Source organism: Pongo abelii, chromosome 4 (genome assembly GCF_028885655.2).
Source record: "Pongo abelii isolate AG06213 chromosome 4, NHGRI_mPonAbe1-v2.0_pri, whole genome shotgun sequence".
NCBI lineage: Eukaryota > Metazoa > Chordata > Mammalia > Primates > Hominidae > Pongo > Pongo abelii.
Window position 1 is genome coordinate 176,922,752 of NC_071989.2, and position 21,385 is coordinate 176,944,136.

A 21,385-nucleotide genomic window follows, 5' to 3' on the forward strand; every position below is an offset into this window, starting at 1 on the left:
TGTGCTGAAAAGTATCTACTCATCATGAAGAGGGGTGGAAAGGAAAAATATTCTAAAAGTTTGAAATAGTTAGGGAGGTGGGCCAGTATGAGTATAGATGCTGCTGGCTGCACCGATAGTTCAGAACAGGTACCAGCAAACAGGTACTATTCAGGTAGCCTCCTTTGAAGCTGATTTACTTGTGAGTGTATAGTTTGGGGAAAACAATCCTTGTCAATGCCCCTAGACTAACAGTCTAAAAGCAACTGTGTCCAGAGTGTAGAAAAGGATGGATGTGGTAGAGCAGCAATCTTTACAGTGATTCGAAAGGGCCATTTTCCCCTCCATGGTGGCACCGTTTGGAAGATCTGGGCTGTGTTTTCTCCTCCCTCCTCCGCTCACTGCAAGGGATCCTCTCCCCCTGAGACTAGGAGCAGCAGCGCCAGAAGGGGAGACCTAACCACTCAGGTCTCTGCTTTCTGTATTTAGCTAATCCCTGCGGCCTGGGGCAAGCCATTTTTGATGCAGCTTCCTCAAAAGGCAATCGCTTAGAAAAAGGCACCTGGCCCTCCCCCTTGACATTTGCATTGCTGAATTATCTATTCTTATTTTCATTACTTTGTCTCTCCTGCAGCAATGCATCTGCTCGGACTCAATTGGCAGCTCCAGCCTGCAGATGGGCACACCTTTAACAATGGGATAAGGACCGGCTTACCAGGAAACGATGATGTGGCAACAATGCCATCTGGAGGCAAAGGTGAGGTTACAGCTGCTGCTTGCCCTCTTGAGGTCACAGGAAAATTCTGAGCTCTCGCCAGCTGGTTCAGGTTTTCTAATCCAAATCTTGGAAGGTATGCAAAAAGGAAAAGAAAAGGGGGAAAAAATCGTTGCCTTTCTTAGGTGCCCCCGTTAAAAGCTGTTTGCTGTTCCTGTCTGTTAGCTGTGTTTGGCGGGATCACTCAGAGCTGGCACAGTGCCTGCTCAGAGCAGTGTGCATACCTGTGATATCTGCAGCAACTGGCATGGTCCAGAGCTACGTGAAAGCATCCCAGGGCCTGTGCAGAAACAGCAGCCACAGCAGCAGCTGGAGTGGCAGGCAGCAGCAGCAGCAGGAGAAAGTCCTGCCTAATCAGAAGGCAGAGAGCAGCAGGCAGCACATGCCATCAGACTGGGTCCCTCTCCCAGGAGACGTGCAGCCTCCCTGGGGAGGAAGCTGCCTGGCTTGGCATGAAAGAAAGGCTCAGAGCTGCTGTGCTTTGGGGGAGAATAGAAAGGAGTTTTGACAACTCGGCAACAAAGCTTCTCTTCTCAGAACAGTGAAGGGGACAATAGAAATGTTTATTGAAGCAATCAGGCAACTGTATTCTTGCAGGAAAAAAAAAGTGCTAACAAGGTGCTAAGAAGGAGAAGAGAAAACAGAACCATAGGGTGGGGGTGGGGGGGACTGGAGCAATTAAGACAGAGCAGCCAATGGAACGGTTAGCCAGGCTGGCACGCAGTGAGATATGCTTAATTCGGGATGGAAATCGCAAGGGAGAGATTGTATTAAAGGATTTCTCCAACACGCAAATTTCCATTCTGCCTTTTAGCATCTATAGCCACTTCACCCCCACATTTCGGAAACACCCTACAGGGATATTTCAAAGAAGGGAAAGGAAGCAGCATTTATTAGGCACCTATTGCATGCCAGGCTTAGCATTGTATAACTTTAACAACTTTAAAGGAAGGAAAAATCTCTCTGAGAAACTCAGGCTCAGAAGGTTGCAGAAACTTACTCAAATAGGTACAAATTTGGACTCAGAGTTGTGCCCTGTGCGTCTTTGGGCAGGAGGTTGGAGCTTTCCTTCAAGCAGTCATTTTCCACAAAGAAGATTCCAGAATTCATCTGCCCCCAGAGGTGCACATGAATCATCCTGAGATGCTAATGCTGCTTCAATTATCCTCCCCAGAGCTGTCCTAATGCTTTGAGGATGACTTTTTTGTCTTTTTATCCAGTCTTTAAGAATCACCGTACTCATCTGTCATAATCATAACACTAAATTACCTTTAAGTAAGCATGAAAAAGTTTTATCTGAGGATGAAATTATATGCTTTCCATTATCGGGTAAGTTAAACTAGACCTAAAACTGAAAAGTATATTTTGCCTTAACTGACCATGTTCTGCCTTAACTGACCAAAAAGCCCAGAGCCAAATGTATTGACCTCAGATTTGAAACCTGGTCACCTCCAGTACTTGACACTGTCTGCTCCTTCAGTTTTATCTAGGGCAATGGTTCTTAGTCATAGCATTTTTGTACCCCTAGAGGACATTTGGCAATGTCTAAAGACTATTTTGATTGTCACAGTTGGAGGGGGCATAGCAGGCATCTAGTGGATAGGGGTCAGAGATGCTGTTAAACAACCTATAATACACAGGACAGCCCCCTGTGATGAAGAATTATCTCCTTTCAAGATGACAATAGTGCTGCCCTTGGAAACTCCACTTTATGGGGTCTCCGTCACATTTTATCCATAAATGTCCTTTAATCTACAAGTCAGCACCTCATCCCTTCAGAAGAAGGCATAACACACATGTGAAATGAATATGCATATTCTATCATTGGGCACAGAGAAATTGTTTATATGTGTATACATTCTGAAATTATATGCCAATGCTTTTCGAGTAGTGTCCTTCATAAATGGGAATTAGTGATCTCTACTGGCCTCCGTAAATTAAGGTCAAGATCAAGCACGCCTCCCATTTGTGATAAGCCTCTATTTCTACCTCTGCTCCCCACCAGCTTTTGCATCCCACACCCATAGAACAAATCTTAAGAGTACAAGAGTATGCGTCTCTAAATTAACAAATGAAGAAACACTTTCCATTGTGTCTTTGGAAAGACCAGAATTTTTCCCCTCATGTACAACATGCTTTTGAAAATGTTGTTGTAGAAGTCATATAACATTACTAGTTCAGATATTTTCCAAATAAGTTATGAGACAGACGAAATGTTATTTTGTTTTTTTGTTTTGTTTTGTTTTGTTTGAGACAGAGTCTCACTCTGTCACCCAGGCTGGAGTGCAGTGATGCAATCTTGGCTCACTGCAACCTCCGCCTCCCCGGTTCAAGCGATTCTCCTGCCTCAGCCTCCAGAGTGGCTGGGACTACAGGCACGTGCCGCCACGCCCGGCTAATTTTTTGTATTTTAATGGAGATGGAATTTCACCGTGTTGCCCAGGCTGGTTGCAAACTCCTGAGCTCAGGCAGTCCTCCCATCTCGGCCTCCCAAAGTGCTGGGATTACAGGCATGAGCCACTGTGCCCAGCAGAGACAGATAAAATGTTTGCCAAATCATTGTCCAGTGAATTTTGTCAATAGAATACTCAAGAAAAAAGTGTGAGGATTTAAAATTGCTTAGAGATGAAATAAAATTTGAAACTTAAAAGGAGATCAGATCTCTTCTTAAGTTGTTTTAAGATTTGGCTTATAAAATGACTAAAATGTTTTCAGTTCTCTCACCCATGCCTATTTCTTTTATCAAAAGTGACCTTGGGTTTGAATTTGTATACCCAGTGACCTCCGTGCTCCCCATTCCCCAATTCTGTACATTTAGATAACCTGAATCAATTCCAATCGACTACTTTTCCAGTGTTTCAAAGAGACAATCGAGATATATTGGCAATAAGTTAATTAAATAACACCCCCTCCTTTTTTTGGTATACGATATTCCTTCAGTCCAATGTTTTAATCAGGATACACCACACATTGCCAAGGAGGATAATCTCATTAAGCAATTACTGGATAAGTATCCAGCAGAAGCAAATTAAATGTAAGCAAAACACAGGCATGTGAGTCCCATCTAAGATGGCACATCGATAGAGATTTCATTACCTGGTCTTTAGGAGTATTTACATTCTTCAGGTTTGGGAGCAAGTCTAATAGACAGGGCAGCCTACACACTCTGATATGTTAGTGGAAACAAAGCACTTGATTAATTAGTTGGGAGAGTACGTTCTTTGGTCTTTGCCTTTCCCTTTTCCATTTGTTGTTGTTCGAGCCTTATTTTTCTTTCTTCCACTCTCCTTCAATTAAACCTTAACATGAATGGTTGTTGGCTTTCACATCAAGAAGAGGGAACACACAGTCTGCCAGAATCACTCACCATCTTGTGTGTATTTCTATGTTAAAAGGAATGAACTCATACATCTTCATTACAAGGGCATGGAGAACTTTCTCTGTAGATCTGGGATTAGATAAGCCTTGAGAAAGACGATTCAATACAGTATTCTGACCTGGTCAGATAACATAAGGGAATTCAGTTTGATTGGCCAGGCCCAGGGAAAGTATACAAGAGATTTTAAAGGGCACATCATACGTGCCCAATTTGTGCACAGATTTTAAGAAAGAATAAACTCTCAAGTATAGAATTGCATGGATCATTCTCAAAACCTATCACTCATTTTAGATTCAAGTTGCCCTCTATATCAGGGGTCAGCAAACTACATCTCATGGACCAAATCTGGCCAGCTGCCTGTTTTTATAAATCAAGTTTTAATGGAGAACCACCATGACTATTACCCGTTGTCTATGGCTACTTTCAGAATAAAATGGTGGAATTGAGTGGGTGCAGCAGAGACTATATGGCCCAAAAAGCCTGAAATATTCACCATCTGACCCTTTAAAAAAATGAAAAGTTTGATGGCCACTCTGTATCATTCCCAATCCCATTTCCACTTTTCTAGAACTTTTCCTGTAACTATCCAAGTTATAGGAGACCAGAAGAGGAAGATCAAACTCCCAATACATCACTTCTTCCTACTTGACCAAGCCCTAGTTATAATATATTCTTGGTAACTGCATTGGAAGATGCTCTGTAATATAGGATTTTGGAGTTGGTCTGGTGGATACAAACACCAGCTCCATCGCTTAGCAACTGTATGACTGTAAGTGGGTCATTTGTTCTCTCCCAACCTCCAATTCCTCATCTGTGAAATGCAACTCCCTCATAAGCTTGCTGTCCATCATAAATGAGATGAGCCTTGTAAAACATTGCATGTGGCAGCAGGCATGTAATAAATGATCCACGAGTCTTAGTTGTTGTCACCGATGTCATCTTTATGTCTCTCAGCTGGTCCATTTAACAAGTTTCCATGGCCTGCCACATCTTTTGAGAGGCTGTATTTTCCAAAGGTGAAGACCAACCAGGTGCAGTGGCTCACGCCTGTAATCCCAACACTTTGGGATGCGAAAGTGAGAGGATCACTTAAGACCAGGAGGTCGAGACCAGCCTGGGCAACAAAGTGAGACTTCATCTCTATTTTTAAAAATATAAAAATAGGCCGGGTGCAGTGGCTCATGCCTGTAATCCCAGCACTTTGGGAAGCCGATCATCAGCTCAGGAGATCAAGACCTACTGGCTAACATGGTGAGACCCCATCTCTACTAAAAATACAAAAAAAAAAAAAAGTTAGACAGATGGGGTGGTGGGTGCCTGTAGTCCCAGCTACTCGGGAGGCTGAGGCAGGAGAATGGCGTGAACCCAGGAGGCGGAGCTTGCAGTGAGCCGAGATCATGCCACTGCACTCCAGCCTGGGCGACAGAGCGAGACTCCGTGTCCATATATATATATACACACATATACACACATATATTATATATGTATATATATAAAATAAAGGTGAAGACTGTAAGAAGGTAGACAATACCACTTCACCTTTTTCCTTTACCTTCTAAGAATTAACCAAACCCCAGATGAGGATTTCTTCCCAACATTGGCTTGATGAGGTCAGTAGGAAGCAGGTCTTCCTATTCCAAAGGGCCAATGTGTACACCAAGTTGGCCCCTCCACGCTGCATTATTTGTCTCACTGCAGCTTGAGTTCCATCACTGCCAGCCTGTCTGTTTTAAGCCCTACCATTCTCGGTTTATAACTCAGCTGTAAACATTTATTTGTGCCTGGAGCACATTTCCTTCCTACCCTTTGAAAAAAAAAAATTAGAATTTCCAGATGGTATGCAAGTTGGAAAAAAATGGCAAAGACTGTTATTCTGTTTAGAAACATGTTTTTCTACACTTGCCCTTTCAGCAAAAACTTCATAATGATTTTTACTAGTTGGCTTAATGCATGGTACTAGGAGCCAGATTAGCAGGGAGGTTGGTAAATTCTTCCACTGGCTCTCATCAGCCTCTCAATGAACACAGCCCAGGGTTTTAAAATGATCACTTCCCTATATGGGGCTTTTCCAAAGTCGGTGAAGTTCCCAGAAGGGCAAAGGGTCATTATGTTTGAGCCATACACCCCATTACTGCACGTCTACTGGCAAATATACCAACATCCTAACTACCAACCCAACAACTCCCCTCATTTAGGAAGCCATGCTGTTCTACATTGTTGCAGATGGGTACTACTTACATGCACTTATACTGGTGGACTTTTGCTTTTGATTGCCACGCATAGCCCCATTCTAAATTGCATAGTTTCTGTTGTACATATCATCATGGTGGCTTGACATGGGCATTAATAATGAGATCCAATTTCCCTTTCCATGCATTTGCCCATATCCTCATTGGCCACACTTCTCTTTCAGAATTGACTTGTACACCCAGATATCTGGTCTGTGATCTCTAAATATGCACCTCTGGTATACCTCCGATATGTTGGCCCTTCATACCCCCAGGTATCCACAGATTCAACCAACCTCAGATTGAAAATATTTGGAATAATAATAATACACAGAATGCAAATAAAAATGATAGTATAACAACTATTTACATAGCATCTACATTGTATTAGGTATTGTAAGTAATCTAGAGATAATTTGAATTATGGAGGAGGACATACATAGGTTATGTGAAAATACTACACCATTTTATATAAAGGGCTTGAGCATTTACAGATTTTGGTATCCACAGGGGTCCTGGAATCCATACCTTGTGGATACCAAGGGATGACTGTGGGCCTGAATGCAGTCAGCATAGGGGTTAGCCACATGGGTTTTAGTGTCTGTCAGATGTGGGTTTTGGTCACAGATCTACCAATAAAAAGCTGTGTGACTCTAAGCAAGTCACTTATCTTCCATGAACCTCAGTTCTCTCATCTGAAAAACAGGAAAAATTGTAAGAGTGTCAGGAGATTAGATGGTGATTAGCAGCCACTCAATAAATTTTAGCTACTATCAATAATAGTAAACTAAACTAATTATTAATGCAGGAGCAAGTTCACCTGAAGAGTCATAGGTATAAATTCTTGTTAACGTTCCTAGTGGTAAAGAGTTGACTATTTTTATCTAAAGCAACAAATTGAAATTTCAAAAGATGTAAAAGCCACATGTAGTCCCAAGAGCTGAAACATTTTCTGAAAGTCATTATTGTGTGATGTTGTGAACACCATCACAGAGGCAGTGACTTTCAGGATGGAATTGCATTCCTAAAGTATAGCCAGCCAGCAGCAGGGTGAAGGTTGATGGGTTGCTGATGTCTCAGATGAGCTGTATTCTTGGGCAGTCAATCTAAGGTCCTTGGAAGAATCTTTTCACTTATCTGTTGGTTAAACGGAACCCTCAGATGGTTGTCCTGATTCCCAAATAAATGGAAATGAGGTGTAATGACTGTAGCAATATTCTGAATTCAGTTTTATTTGCAATAGATAAAAATATGTGAGGCAGAATAATCTGCAAGGCAGATTTATGCTGAGGTGCCTCCGGAGTTCGGTTAAGTTAGGAAGTATTAATATGAGGCTTCATTTCCCTGGTATGACTATGAGTCCATTCCCTTTATCACTTGTTTGGGGAATAGTTTCGCTGTTTCTGTAAATGAATTATGGCAACATTTTCTGAAATGATTAGCTCCTAATGTGGCTATGGAAGGCTGTCGTTTTGCTCAACATCAGTCTTATTTAACTGGTTGAAATTTTAGGTACATGTTTCAGAAATACGTAATAGTTTCACATTTACATGAGCAATCTTCCGTGGAGTTATAGAGTTGGACTATCCTGTAAAATTGATCATTAGAATGTTGCCTCTAAAAACCCAGAAATCTCATCTCTAAGCTAAAGATGAACTAGCCAGAACCATTGTATCCTAAGCACGTGCTTCTTAGGGCAAAATGATCATCATCTACACTTTTCATTGTGCTGCTGTTGGATAGACTGAAAGGTTTGCCATGGAAGCCCCAGCTCCGGGAGACATGAACTGGACTGGGTCCTGCATGCCAGGATGCCAGGCCCAGTCATTGCCTAGAACCCAAGGATACCAGTGAGATCCTCACAGAATGATTACAGGATGTTGTTTAATACCTCTTCTCTTGATGCCCCTAATTCAATCTCAAAGTGAATTCATAGGACCCTGGACAACAGGCTGCCTAGATAAGAGATAATGGGAATACAACATATACCCCAACTCTGATGTTGACCAAAGAATACCTACTATTATAGTCAATGCTTGATAAATACTTATTGCATGGAAGTATGAATGAATGGCCCACCCAACATTGCTTACGACTTTTCTTAATCATTGTTAAATAAATAAAATCTGGCTGCTTTTCAACAACGCAGACTGCACAGAGTTGCCCATGTGAGAAGCAGATAGACCACACACCAACACCAGCAATTTGCAGAGAATGAACTGGTGATGCAGTTTTCTCTGACTATCGTATCTTAATACATGTGACCTGTTGTCTGCCCCTCCCAGTCTGCAGACGTACTGGCCACTCACTGTATGTTGATTTCAGCTGCTCTGGAAAATGACTGCCAGTTTTATTAAGGCCCACCCCACCCATTGGCCCTCTTTCATTAATAGTGCCTATAGTAGGCAGCCTATATTTTTTATTAGGTCATCACAAATTCACCCACCCCCCCATCTGAAAAAAAGTAGTTACAGCTGATTTTAGGTAGCATCACAACAGACAGGATAGAAAGATGTAGAAGCACCTACAAGTTAGGTACAACATGCAGAAGCACCCCAACATATAGATGAGTAGACAGACTCAGAGAGGGCTGGTGATTAGCCCAAAGGCACACAGCTGGTAGATATCAGAGCTGGGATTCAAACCCAGGCTGACTAGCTCCACTGGGCAACATTGCCTCCTTAAGGTCTCAGAACTTCTCAATAGGAGGATATTCAGCTAGACCTTAAAATGTCTAGCTAGGCATTAGACATTTTAAGATAAAGATAGAAATCTTAACTACTTTGTTTCCTTGCTGCCTGCCTCTCACTGATGTCTTGTGAGGGACTCACCATATTGGTGGTCCTGGAACAGCTGGCATGGCTCAGGGAAGCCCAGCTTCAAGTCCTTCTTCATGGAACTCAGCCTGGCTTTGATGCTGTTCTCTTTGACCTTAGAGAACAGCAGAGATCTGTCCTCCTGGACATCAGCCCAGAAATTTGACCTCCAGGAACAGAGTCACTGAGATGGTTCCCCATGCTGGCTGTAGCAATTTACAGAAAAACACCTTTTCTTTTTATCTCTTTGGAGGCAGTATTTGTACATTTTTCTCTTTTTCATTGTTTTTAAAATTACAAAAGTTATACACACTCATTTTCAAGATTTTTAAAAAGTATATAAAAAACTTTTCTTTTGCTATCATGAATATTTCTCTAACAATTGACAAATTTGAATAAGGTCTATAGATTCCAGTCATGCATGGCAAAACAGTGTTTCAGCCAATGATTGGCCAGATATTCAGTACTGGTCTCATAGGATTATAATAGAGCTGAAAAATTCCTATCACCTAGTGACATCTTAGCTGTCATAATGTTATAGTATAGTTACTTTTTTTATTAAGTTAGTGTAGCCCAAGTCTACAATATTTACAAGGTCAAAAGTAGCATACAGTAATGTCCTAGCCCTTCACTTTCACTCACCACTCACTCACTGACTTAAACAAAGCAACTTCCAGTCCTGCAAATTCCGTTCATGGTACGTGTCCTGTACAGGTGTACCATTCTTTTTTTTATCTCTTATACCATATTTTTTACTGTGTCTGAGTTACATTTGCCTACAGTATTCAATATAGTAACATGCTGTACATGTTTGTAACCTAGGAGCAATAGGCTATACCATATAGCCTAAGTATGTAGTAAGCTACACCATCTAGATTTGTGTGAGTATACTCACACAACTATGAAATTGCCTAAGAGTGCATTTCTCGGAATGTATCCCTGTTGTTAAGTGACTCATGACTGTATATATAGAAAGAGAAAGAAAGACTGTGTGTAAAAAATACATATATATGTACGTATATATGAGTAAAAGCAAAACCCCTCTTTGCAAAAGTGTAATTCAGTTACACACCTGAAGAACTTAATTTGAAAGCAAACACTAGCTTGTTTAACAATATGGATACCTTCTGTTAAATAAATCGAGCTTGTGAAAGTGAAGTCACCTGTTAATCAACAAAGCCTAAAAGCTTTCTAATAATTCCTCCTCCCTCCTGCTGACCCCCTACCCCGTCCCCTCACCCAACGCACACACACACACAAACACACACACACACTCACACTTCTTCATAGCATATACCCAGCAATGATCCTCCTGACCCACTCTAGAGACCACAATAGGCTAATGAGAAATGCCATTTGAGATACCTTTGGGTCCAAGCCACTCTTATATAGATATGGACATTGAAACTTTGAGAAATACACCTGCCTAAGACTAGCTAGCCGCTTAGTAACAAGGATGGAAGTTCAACAGAATCATTCATTTACACCTGTTCCTTCCAGAAACATTTTGAAGTCATTAAATCATGACTAGGACTCTTGACTTTCGGTTCTTAATCTAAGGATTTTCTCACCGTATCACACCTCTCCCAGTTGGTTTGTTGGTTTGTTTGTTTATTGTAAGATTTTACACAAAAGGCAAATTAAGCATTTACTCATGACTCTTCAAAAGGATCCACAAGAAAAGTTATTTCAATAATAAATTTCATATAGAGCTTCTAAAAGTTTATTTTATTTAATAAATAAAATTCAGTTTACATGTTGTCAGGTTTTAACTGAGATCTGAGGGCAGTCGGTGGGAGAGTGGTGGGTAGCTGGAAAAACACTCAAAGAATCGTAGCCAGTTTCGATATGGCTTTACTCTCTCTCTCTCTGTCTCTCTCTGGGCACGAGTGAGCCTGGGCACAAGCCTGGGTGCAAGCTGTATGTACACATCAGCAGGGTAGTTATACCTTTTATAGGCAATAGTGGCTCCCAGCCAAGCACAAGCTCACGTGAGTGGTTACCTAATGCGCCTCACGTGGCATGATTACATAATGAGCGGAGTTGTGCGCCTGTGCTCCAAACTTGCTGAGTCATGTGTGACAGGATGTCTCCCTCGGCCTAGATCGCAGCACATCCATTTTCCTTACACATGTAGATTTTCAAAGTAAGTCTTTGTTAAGGCTCTCACTTTACCCTGTCATCACAGGAGTTTGGTTACTATACCCCACCAGATGGTTTTGTAGAGTTTGAGCCAGTTCAATAAGCATTTATAGATCACTTGCAGTTGCCAGGTGCAAAGCTTAGAGAACCTAGAGATGAATCTGCATCTCTGCCTGACCTCAGGGAGCACAGTGTCCAGAGACAGAGGCAAGCAAAATCAAGTACAATACCTAACAACAGCTGCTGTGGGCTGCAGAAAAGCGTAATTGCTATAGAAACACAGAGAAAACAATTTGTCTGGCTGAGGACAGTGGTTGGGGTGGTGTAAAGGAAAGTAGAGCTTTAGTGTGAAGGTGCACTTGACCTGAACCAGGCCCTGACTCCCAGTTTTAAGCTTGTCCCCATAAATGAGTCTATTCCAGAAGAATTAGACTCTTGATAGAGAGCTAGATACATACAAATAGACACATAGACATTCATATATATTACATGTGCACACACTATTTTTTGTCTTTTAGAGAATTCCTTACTCTGCAAAGAAAGACAAATGCTTTCCCACATAGTTTTTCATCCTTTTTTTCATTCCATGTAGGAACTTAGCAATTATTTCACTATTATTTCGTGCTAGGCACTATGCTAATCTCTCTTTTGTGTACTTCTACTTGTTACACCCTCCAAGGCAGTTAGAACTATTGTTCCCATTTTACAAAAAAAAGGACTGGAAATCCAGAGAGGTTAAGCAAATTGCTAGAGGTCACACAGCATAAAAGAAGCAGAGCCACGATTCAAACCCAGTTCTGTCTAACTTCTGTACTTCATCCCCTAGGTGCACTCCCTTATTTAGTGAATGGGATGAGGAAGGGAGGATCTAAAACCCTAGGGGGCACTGTGACTACTGAGGAAGTAGCCTGTGCTGGCTGGTAGTGGGAGCTAATTTAGTCAGTGTCCTGAAGCCAGGGCGTAGTAAAGGAAGAGGACCTCACTGCTATAAGGACAGAAGCTTTGGGGCTCCTTGTCTGAATTTCTCCAGAACAGCTGCTCTCTGGAGACGAGCTCCCTTGCACATCTCCAGCATCTGCATCTGGCTTGACATCACAATCCATTTAGGTTTCCACAGTAGATTAGAACACTCGTGGGTGCTGATTTCCTGCCTCTTTTTCATATCCTGTCATTAACCCAGCAATGCCGGAAAGCCCAACAGACATAAAGGAAAGCCCAGCTTATTAAGTTAAAGATGAATCATGTTTTTAAAGTTTTCTTTTTTTATTTATAATGCATTTCTTTAACTTGTTGCCATGCTGATTGCTGGGGTTTCTTTTGGTACCTATCAGAGGCCCACACAATCTTCTTCCCCAGGCGGCTCTCTTACTATGTCCCTTCCTTACTCCTTTTTATATTATTATATCCCTTCTTTTTATTTATATCCTTTTTATTATATCCCTTCCCCAAGGAAGGGGTGTCAAATGCAGCATTTTAAAGTAAAATTTAGTTTCCAGTTTATAGTAATGAGAGCTCCTGATCAACTTGTTGTGATAACAAGTGTTTCCCCCTGGACATGCCATTATTTTAGCAAAACCCCCAAATAAACAACACCTAACTTAGGGTTAGGGCCTTACAGGTAATAATACTTATTTTGTGCCAGAAATTATTCTAAGAGCTTTACACAGCCTAAACTCAGTAAAACCTTATAACAATCCTGTGAAATAAATAGTGTCCCATCTATACACATGAGGACACTGAAGCACAACAAGATACACTCAGCCAGTATCAAAGTTAGGATTTGAGCCATGGCAATTTCAGCCCAGGGTCTCTGCTCTTAAGCGTGATGCCGTATTCCTCCCCCTGCAGGTAAGTAATCAGTATCCATTAGAAAGATTAGCCAACATTTACAAGTTCATGCTGGGTGTGGTGGCTCACAGAGGTAATCCCAGCATTTTGGGAGGCCAGAGCTGGAGAATCACTTGAGACCAAGAGTTTGAGACCAGTGCCTGGGCAACATAGTGACACCTTGTCTCTATGAAAAAAAAAGAAAAAAGAAAAAAGAAAAAAAATTTAAGCAGACAGGCATGGTGGTCCATGCCTATAGTCCCAGCTAATTTGGGGGGCTGAGGCAGGAGGATCACTTGAGCCCAGGAGGTCCAGGCTGCTGTGAGCTGAGACCTTGCCACTGCACTCCAGCCTAGGCAACAGAGTGAGACCTTGTCTCAAAAAAAACAAACAAAACAAAACAAAAGTTCAGAATGTTTGATAAATAAACCATCAAGTCCCCATCTGAAGGTCTGAACCACTCAGGACTTCTGGCTGTTTATTTTATTTTTAAAGATGAGATGTGAAGGAGGCTTCCAAACTTCCTTTCGGACCTCGTTCCCTACTTTTATTATCCTGGAAGTCAAAGGGTTATTCTTAAGATCCAAACCAGTGTTTCTCTTGCTTTATTTTAAGTCCCTGCTGGCTTCATATTGAGCTGCATAAAAATCAATCACCTCATATTTTAAACAAAATAAGAAGGAAAAACTTTATATCTTCAAATCACTCTGTGGTTTTCTTTTATAATTTAGACATGAGAGACCTTCAGAGACCAAAAGTGTCATCTCTCCATTTTACACATAGAGAAACTGGGACCAAGAGATAGTGTCAGACAGGTTCACTCACCATTTAGGCCAGTCTTTAGCAATTTTATCATTTCTCAGGATCATCTGAAACCTTTGCAATATCTGGTGGCCAAATGATAGATAAATATTTTTAGAAGAGTCAGTCCTTCACAGAATGTCGAGGGGAGCATCCTGGGCCCATCAGGCTGAAGAAATTTTTGGATCTACAAGGTCACCAAAGTGATCGGGGGTTCCAGAAATGAAAAGCCTCCCCTCAAAACAAGAATGACTTCAGTTCTTTCTGTTTGATTTCAGTTGGCTCAGCGGTTCTTAGGAATATAGAAGAATAGTATTTTATATTTCTTACCAAGTTCAGAATCGATTTGAAGGAATCACAAATGGCCTTTATACTATGAGACTTTTTTTCCCCATTTTAGAGATAAGGAAAATGAAGCTCTCAGAGATTGATGAACTTGCTTTTCTTGGGCAACTGCTAGTCACGCTCAGCTTTTCCTTAATTCTGTGGTTGTAAGGGAAACCACACTTGGAAGCATAGGAGATGCCGACTGGTTCATTGTTTTTAAGAACTCCACTTTAAAAATAGATATTTTTGGAATTCCTGTTGTTAAAGTTCTGAAGGATGCTGAGTGTGGGCAACCAATATTTTCAACGTAAGCAATTTTAAATAATGCAACAGAGATGCATTAATATAAATGAAGGAGAGATGTTGTTTCTCTATGGTTCCTAGACTTCTCCCTCTAACTCAAGATCTGCTTGAGTTTCAAGTCTTCATTTTCTACTGAGTTGTTTTATTTATTCTGGGCTGATTTTTGTTGAAAATGTCAGAGTATATTTGTGTCTAGAAAGAATAATGAAAGGCTACAAGAATTAAATTTGGTGCCAAATTAACATCACCCTCCCCTCCCCTGCTGATAATTTTTACATCCCAGTCACATTTGGGATAGTTGGAAGCTTTACATGTATTTATCAGGCTCCAGATCTGATTATATTTGATCAGTAAAGAGTAATCACATAATTTTAGAAAGCATTGTGCCAAGATTTCAGATGCCCTGGGGTGTGCATTTATAGCTTTGTTATTTGAAACCTAAATGTTTTAGCTGTAACTTAAAAAGAAACTTGCCATGAGTTTAATCTTGATATTAAAACAACAACAAAAAAAACCTGGCATGTAATTAAACAGAAATATAGAGCCAACTAATCTATACACGTCATTGACTGCTGTTTATTCCTTTTTTTTTTCAGTGCCCTGGTCGTTGAAAAACAGCAGCATAGACAGTGGTGAAGCAGAAGTTGGTCGGCGGGTAACACAGGAAGTCCCACCAGGGGTGTTTTGGAGGTCACAAATTCACATCAGTCAGCCCCAGTTCTTAAAGTTCAACATCTCCCTCGGGAAGGATGCTCTCTTTGGTGTTTACATAAGAAGAGGGCTTCCACCATCTCATGCCCAGGTATGACCATGTTTGATGTAATCAAGCATTTAAAATCTATATGTGTGTGTGTGTGTGTGTGTGTGTGTGTGTGTATGCCACTTCACACCCACTACAATGCCTATAATTAAAAGATGGACAATAAAAATTTTGGCGCGAATTTGGAGAAATAAGAACCCTTGTACATTGCTGGTGGGAATGTGAAATGGGGCAGCTGTTGTGGAAAAGAGACAGTTTTTCACAAAGTTAAATGTAGAATTACCATATGATTGAGCAATTCCACTTCTAGGTATATACCCAAAGAAAATTGAAAACACCATTTTCTTACAAAAACGTATATATCAATGTTCATCATAGCCTTATTTATGATAGCCAAACAGTGGAACCAACCCAAATGTCCAACTGGTGAATGGCTAAACAAAATCCCATATAGCCGTACCGTTAGTCAGATATAGAAAGGAATGGAGTATTGTTACATGCTACAACATGGATGAACTTTAAAAACACTATGCAAAGTGAAAGAAGCCAGATACCACAGGCCATGTATTGCATGATTCCATTTATGTATTTTGTCCAGAATAAGCAAATACATAGAAACAGAAAGGAGGTTAGTGGTTGCCAGGAACTGGGAATTGGGGCTGACTGCCATGGGGTTTTTGGGGGTGGTGATAGTAATGGCCTGAAATGAGGTGATGGTTTACCCAACATAGTGAATACACTCAAGCCACGGCATTGCAAAATCACAAAAGCTACCCACCTTACAGTTATTCACAGTGTCGTACGAATTTTATCTCCAAAAAATAAACGCTAATATCCCAACCTGATGAAAACAGCTTTACTAGGTTTAGGGGTTAATCCCTGGATACTTTCTGTTCAGATGTTCTGCTTATTGGATTAATTTGTTAAAATATCACTAGGAGACATCTCAGTATATATGAAAAGAGTAATGTAACATAAACTAAAATTCAGCAGATGTTTCTCTGTGGCTCCCCTGTACTAAGTTCCTTGGGAAGTCCTTGGCACTATGAAAGTGAGATTATTCACAGCGTTGGAAGTGAAGAGATTGGATTACATTATGGATTTCATTATTTTTTCTCTCCTTCTTCCCTTAGTTTGTCGTGGTAGAAGTTCTATTATTATACATAACACCTGGGGTAAATTAACACCTACCTAGTTTGGTTTTCTTTTCCAATAAGAATTGTATATCCTGTGAAAAAACCAGTGGGTTTTTCCTGCCTCGTATGCCCTCAAATCCAGGAAGAACATAAGGTACATTAGGAAAAAACTCAAAACATGAATATATCCAGTCAAAGCTGACTTTGAAATGTGTTGGAAAGGCAATTCATCTAGAAAATTCAACTGGAAGAACTTAAAGCTAAAAAAAACCATTGGCAAATGCAAGGTAGTCAGGCTACAATTTCTTTTTTTTTTTTTTTTTTTTTTTTTTTTTTTTTTTGTGTTAACAATATCATTATTATTTTTTTTTTTCTTTTATTGTAATTATTATGATTATTATTATTATTATTATACTTTAGGTTTTATGGTACATGTGCCCAATGTGCAGTAAGTTACATATGTATACATGTGCCATGCTGGTGCACTGCACCCACCAACTCGTCATCTAGCATTAGGTATATCTCCCAATGTTATCCCTCCCCCCTCCCCCCAACCCACAACAGTCCCTGAAGTGTGATGTTCCCCTTCCTGTGTCCATGTGTTCTCATTGTTCAATTCCCACCTATGAGTGAGAATATGCGGTGTTTGGTTTTTTGTTCTTGCGATAGTTTACTGAGAATGATGATTTCCAATTTCATCCATGTCCCTACAAAGGACATGAACTCATCGTTTCTTATGGCTGCATAGTATTCCATGGTGTAGATGTGCCACATTTTCTTAATCCAGTCTATCATTGTTGGACATTTGGGTTGGTTCCAAGTCTTTGCTATTGTGAATAATGCCGCAATAAACATACGTGTGCATGTGTCTTTATAGCAGCATGATTTATAGTCCTTTGGGTATATACCCAGTAATGGGATGGCTGGGTCGAATGGAATTTCTAGTTCTAGATCCCTGAGGAATCGCCACACTGACTTCCACAAGGGTTGAACTAGTTTACAGTCCCACCAACAGTGTAAAAGTGTTCCTATTTCTCCACATCCTCTCCAGCACCTGTTGTTTCCTGACTTTTTAATGATCGCCATTCTAACTGGTGTGAGATGGTATCTCATTGTGGTTTTGATTTGCATTTCTCTGATGGCCAGTGATGGTGAGCATTTTTTCATGTGTCTTTTGGCTGCATAAATGTCTTCTTTTGAGAAGTGTCTGTTCATGTCCTTCGCCCACTTTTTGATGGGGTTGTTTGTTTTTTTCTTGTAAATTTGTTGGAGTTCATTGTAGATTCTGGATATTAGCCCTTTGTCAGATGAGTAGGCTGTGAAAATTTTCTCCCATTTTGTAGGTTGCCTGTTCACTCTGATGGTAGTTTCCTTTGCTGTGCAGAAGCTCTTTAGTTTAATTAGATCCCATTTGTCAATTTTGGCTTTTGTTGCCATTGCTTTTGGTGTTTTAGACATGAAGTCCTTGCCCATGCCTATGTCCTGAATGGTATTGCCTAGGTTTTCTTCTAGGGTTTTTATGGTTTTAGGTCTAACATTTAAGTCTTTAATCCATCTTGAATTGATTTTTGTATAAGGTGTAAGGAAGGGATCCAGTTTCAGCTTTCTACATATGGCTAGCCAGTTTTCCCAGCACCATTTATTAAATAGGGAATCCTTTCCCCATTTCTTGTTTTTCTCAGGTTTGTCAAAGATCAGATGGTTGTAGATATGTGGCATTATTTCTGACGGCTCTGTTCTGTTCCATTGATCTATATCTCTGTTTTGGTACCAGTACCATGCTGTTTTGGTTACTGTAGCCTTGTAGTATAGTTTGAAGTCAGGTAGCGTGATGCCTCCAGCTTTGTTCTTTTGGCTTAGGATTGACTTGGCGATGCGGGCTCTTTTTTGGTTCCATATGAACTTTAAAGTAGTTTTTTCCAATTCTGTGAAGAAAGTCATTGGTAGCTTGATGGGGATGGCATTGAATCTGTAAATTACCTTGGGAAGGATGGCCATTTTCATGATATTGATTCTTCCTACCCATGAGCATGGAATGTTCTTCCATTTGTTTGTATCCTCTTTTATTTCCTTGAGCAGTGGTTTGTAGTTCTCCTTGAAGAGGTCTTTCACATCCCTTGTAAGTTGGATTCCTAGGTATTTTATTCTCTTTGAAGCAATTGTGAATGGGAGTTCACTCATGATTTGGCTCTCTGTTTGTCTGTTATTGATGTATAAGAATGCTTGTGATTTTTGCACATTGATTTTGTATCCTGAGACTTTGCTGAAGTTGCTTATCAGCTTAAGGAGATTTTGGGCTGAGACAATGGGGTTTTCTAGATATACTATCATGTCATCTGCAAACAGGGACAATTTGACTTCCTCTTTTCCTAATTGAATACCCTTGATTTCCTTCTCCTGCCTAATTGCCCTGGCCAGAACTTCCAACACTATGTTGAATAGAAGTGGCGAGAGAGGGCATCCCTGTCTTGTGCCAGTTTTCAAAGGGAATGCTTTCAGTTTTTGCCCATTCAGTATGATATTGGCTGTGGGTTTGTCATAAATAGCTCTTATTATTTTGAGATACGTCCCATCAATTCCTAATTTATTGAGAGTTTTTAGCATGAAGGGTTGTTGAATTTTGTCAAAGGCCTTTTCTGCATCTATTGAGATAATCATGTGGTTTTTGTCTTTGGTTCTGTTTATATGCTGGATTACATTTATTGATTTGCGTATATTGAACCAGCCTTGCATCCCAGGGATGAAGCCCACTTGATCATGGTGGATAAGCTTTTTGATGTGCTGCTGGATTCTGTTTGCCAGTATTTTATTGAGGATTTTTGCATCAATGTTCATCAAGGATATTGGTCTAAAATTCTCTTTTTTTGTTGTGTCTCTGCCAGGCTTTGGTATCAGGATGATGCTGGCCTCATAAAATGAGTTAGGGAGGATTCCCTCTTTTTCTATTGATTGGAATAGTTTCAGAAGGAATGGTACCAGCTCCTCCTTGTACCTCTGGTAGAATTCGGCTGTGAACCCATCTGGTCCTGGACTTTTTTTGGTTGGTAAGCTATTGATTATTGCCATAATTTCAGCTCCTGTTATTGGTCTATTCAGAGATTGAACTTCTTCTTGGTTTAGTCTTGGGAGGGTGTATGTGTTGAGGAATTTATCCATTTCTTCTAGATTTTCTAGTTTATTTGCATAGAGGTGTTTGTAATATTCTCTGATGGTAGTTTGTATTTCTGTGGGATCGGTGGTGATATCCCCTTTATCATTTTTTATTGCATCTATTTGATTCTTCTCTCTTTTTTTCTTTATTAATCTTGCTAGCGGTCTATCAATTTTGTTGATCCTTTCAAAAAACCAGCTCCTGGATTCATTTATTTTTTGAAGGGTTGTTTGTGTCTCTATTTCCTTCAGTTCTGCTCTGATTTTAGTTATTTCTTGCCTTCTGCTAGCTTTTGAATGTGTTTGCTCTTGCTTTTCTAGTTCTTTTAATTGTGATGTTAGGGTGTCAATTTTGGATCTTTCCTGCTTTCTCTTGTGGGCATTTAGTGCTATAAATTTCCCTCTACACACTGCTTTGAATGCATCCCAGAGATTCTGGTATGTTGTGTCTTGGTTCTCGTTGGTTTCAAAGAACATCTTTATTTCTGCCTTCATTTCGTTATGAACCCAGTAGTCATTCAGGAGCAGGTTGTTCAGTTTCCACGTAGTTGAGCGGTTTTGAGTGAGATTCTTAATCCTGAGTTCTAGCTTGATTGCACTGTGATCTGAGAGACAGTTTGTTACAATTTCTGTTCTTTTACATTTATTGAGGAGAGCTTTACTTCCAAGGATATGGTCAATTTTGGAATAGGTGTGGTGTGGTGCTGAAAAAAATGTATATTCTGTTGATTTGGGGTGGAGAGTTCTGTAGATGTCTATTAGGTCTGCTTGGTGCAGAGCTGAGTTCAATTCCTGGGTATCCTTGTTGACTTTCTGTCTCGTTGATCTGTCTAATGTTGACAGTGGGGTGTTAAAGTCTCCCATTATTAATGTGTGGGAGTCTAAGTCTCTTTGTAGGTCACTCAGGACTTGCTTTATGAATCTGGGTGCTCCTGTATTGGGTGCATATATATTTAGGATAGTTAGCTCTTCTTGTTGAATTAATCCCTTTACCATTATGTAATGGCCTTCTTTGTCTCTTTTGATCTTTGTTGGTTTAAAGTCTGTTTTATCAGAGACTAGGATTGCAACCCCTGCCTTTTTTTGTTTTCCATTTGCTTGGTAGATCTTCCTCCATCCTTTTATTTTGAGCCTATGTGTGTCTCTGCACGTGAGATGGGTTTCCTGAATACAGCACACTGATGGGTCTTACAATTTCTTTACCTTTAGCTCATGGCAGACTTTACCTTTAGCTCATGGCAGACATTGCTAATCAATGACAGCACTTTTCTTTACTGAGCCGAGTGCACACATACCTCCCATATAACTCTTAAGGCAGCCACTATCAATCGACCATTGTTGGCTCTCAAGATGAAACTGATTTGCAATCCCATCCTTACAGCCTAAAATGATCAATATAAGAACTAAAAGGACTATTTCTTTTTTGAGCAGGGAGAGCTGAGCTGTGTAGGTTTTTATGATCATACACAGCCCGTGCTATAGGGACCAATATGTAATGTGGTAATCAATCAATGAGTCCTCCGTCCATCCATCCATCCATCCATCCATCCATCCACCCACCCAGAAAAAATATGTATAGGGCTAGACACTGATTTTCTGGAGATGAGTTAACACAGCCCCTGACCAAGCAGAACTCTTGATAACAGAAATCATATCTGCTTGTCAAAGAGATTCTCATCAAGACAAGGAGAGGAGTTCAGCTGAAGGGAATCCCTGGCACATTTCTGTAGCTTCTGGACAGGCTGCAGGGTGCTGCTCTGAG

The 21,385-nt window shown here is 40.5% G+C and overlaps 1 protein-coding gene across 19 annotated transcripts in view; it reads left to right on the plus strand.

The window, feature by feature from the left end:
- TENM2 (teneurin transmembrane protein 2) overlaps positions 1 to 21,385 on the plus strand; it is a 1,285,801-nt gene that overhangs the window by 1,064,184 nt on the left and 200,232 nt on the right. For all 19 annotated transcript variants that reach the window (XM_054556187.2, XM_054556189.2, XM_024247419.3 and 16 more), the window contains 2 exons: positions 614 to 736; positions 15,174 to 15,379. In XM_054556187.2, the coding sequence (XP_054412162.2) occupies positions 614 to 736; positions 15,174 to 15,379 (329 nt within the window). The remainder of the gene's footprint in view (positions 1 to 613; positions 737 to 15,173; positions 15,380 to 21,385) is intronic.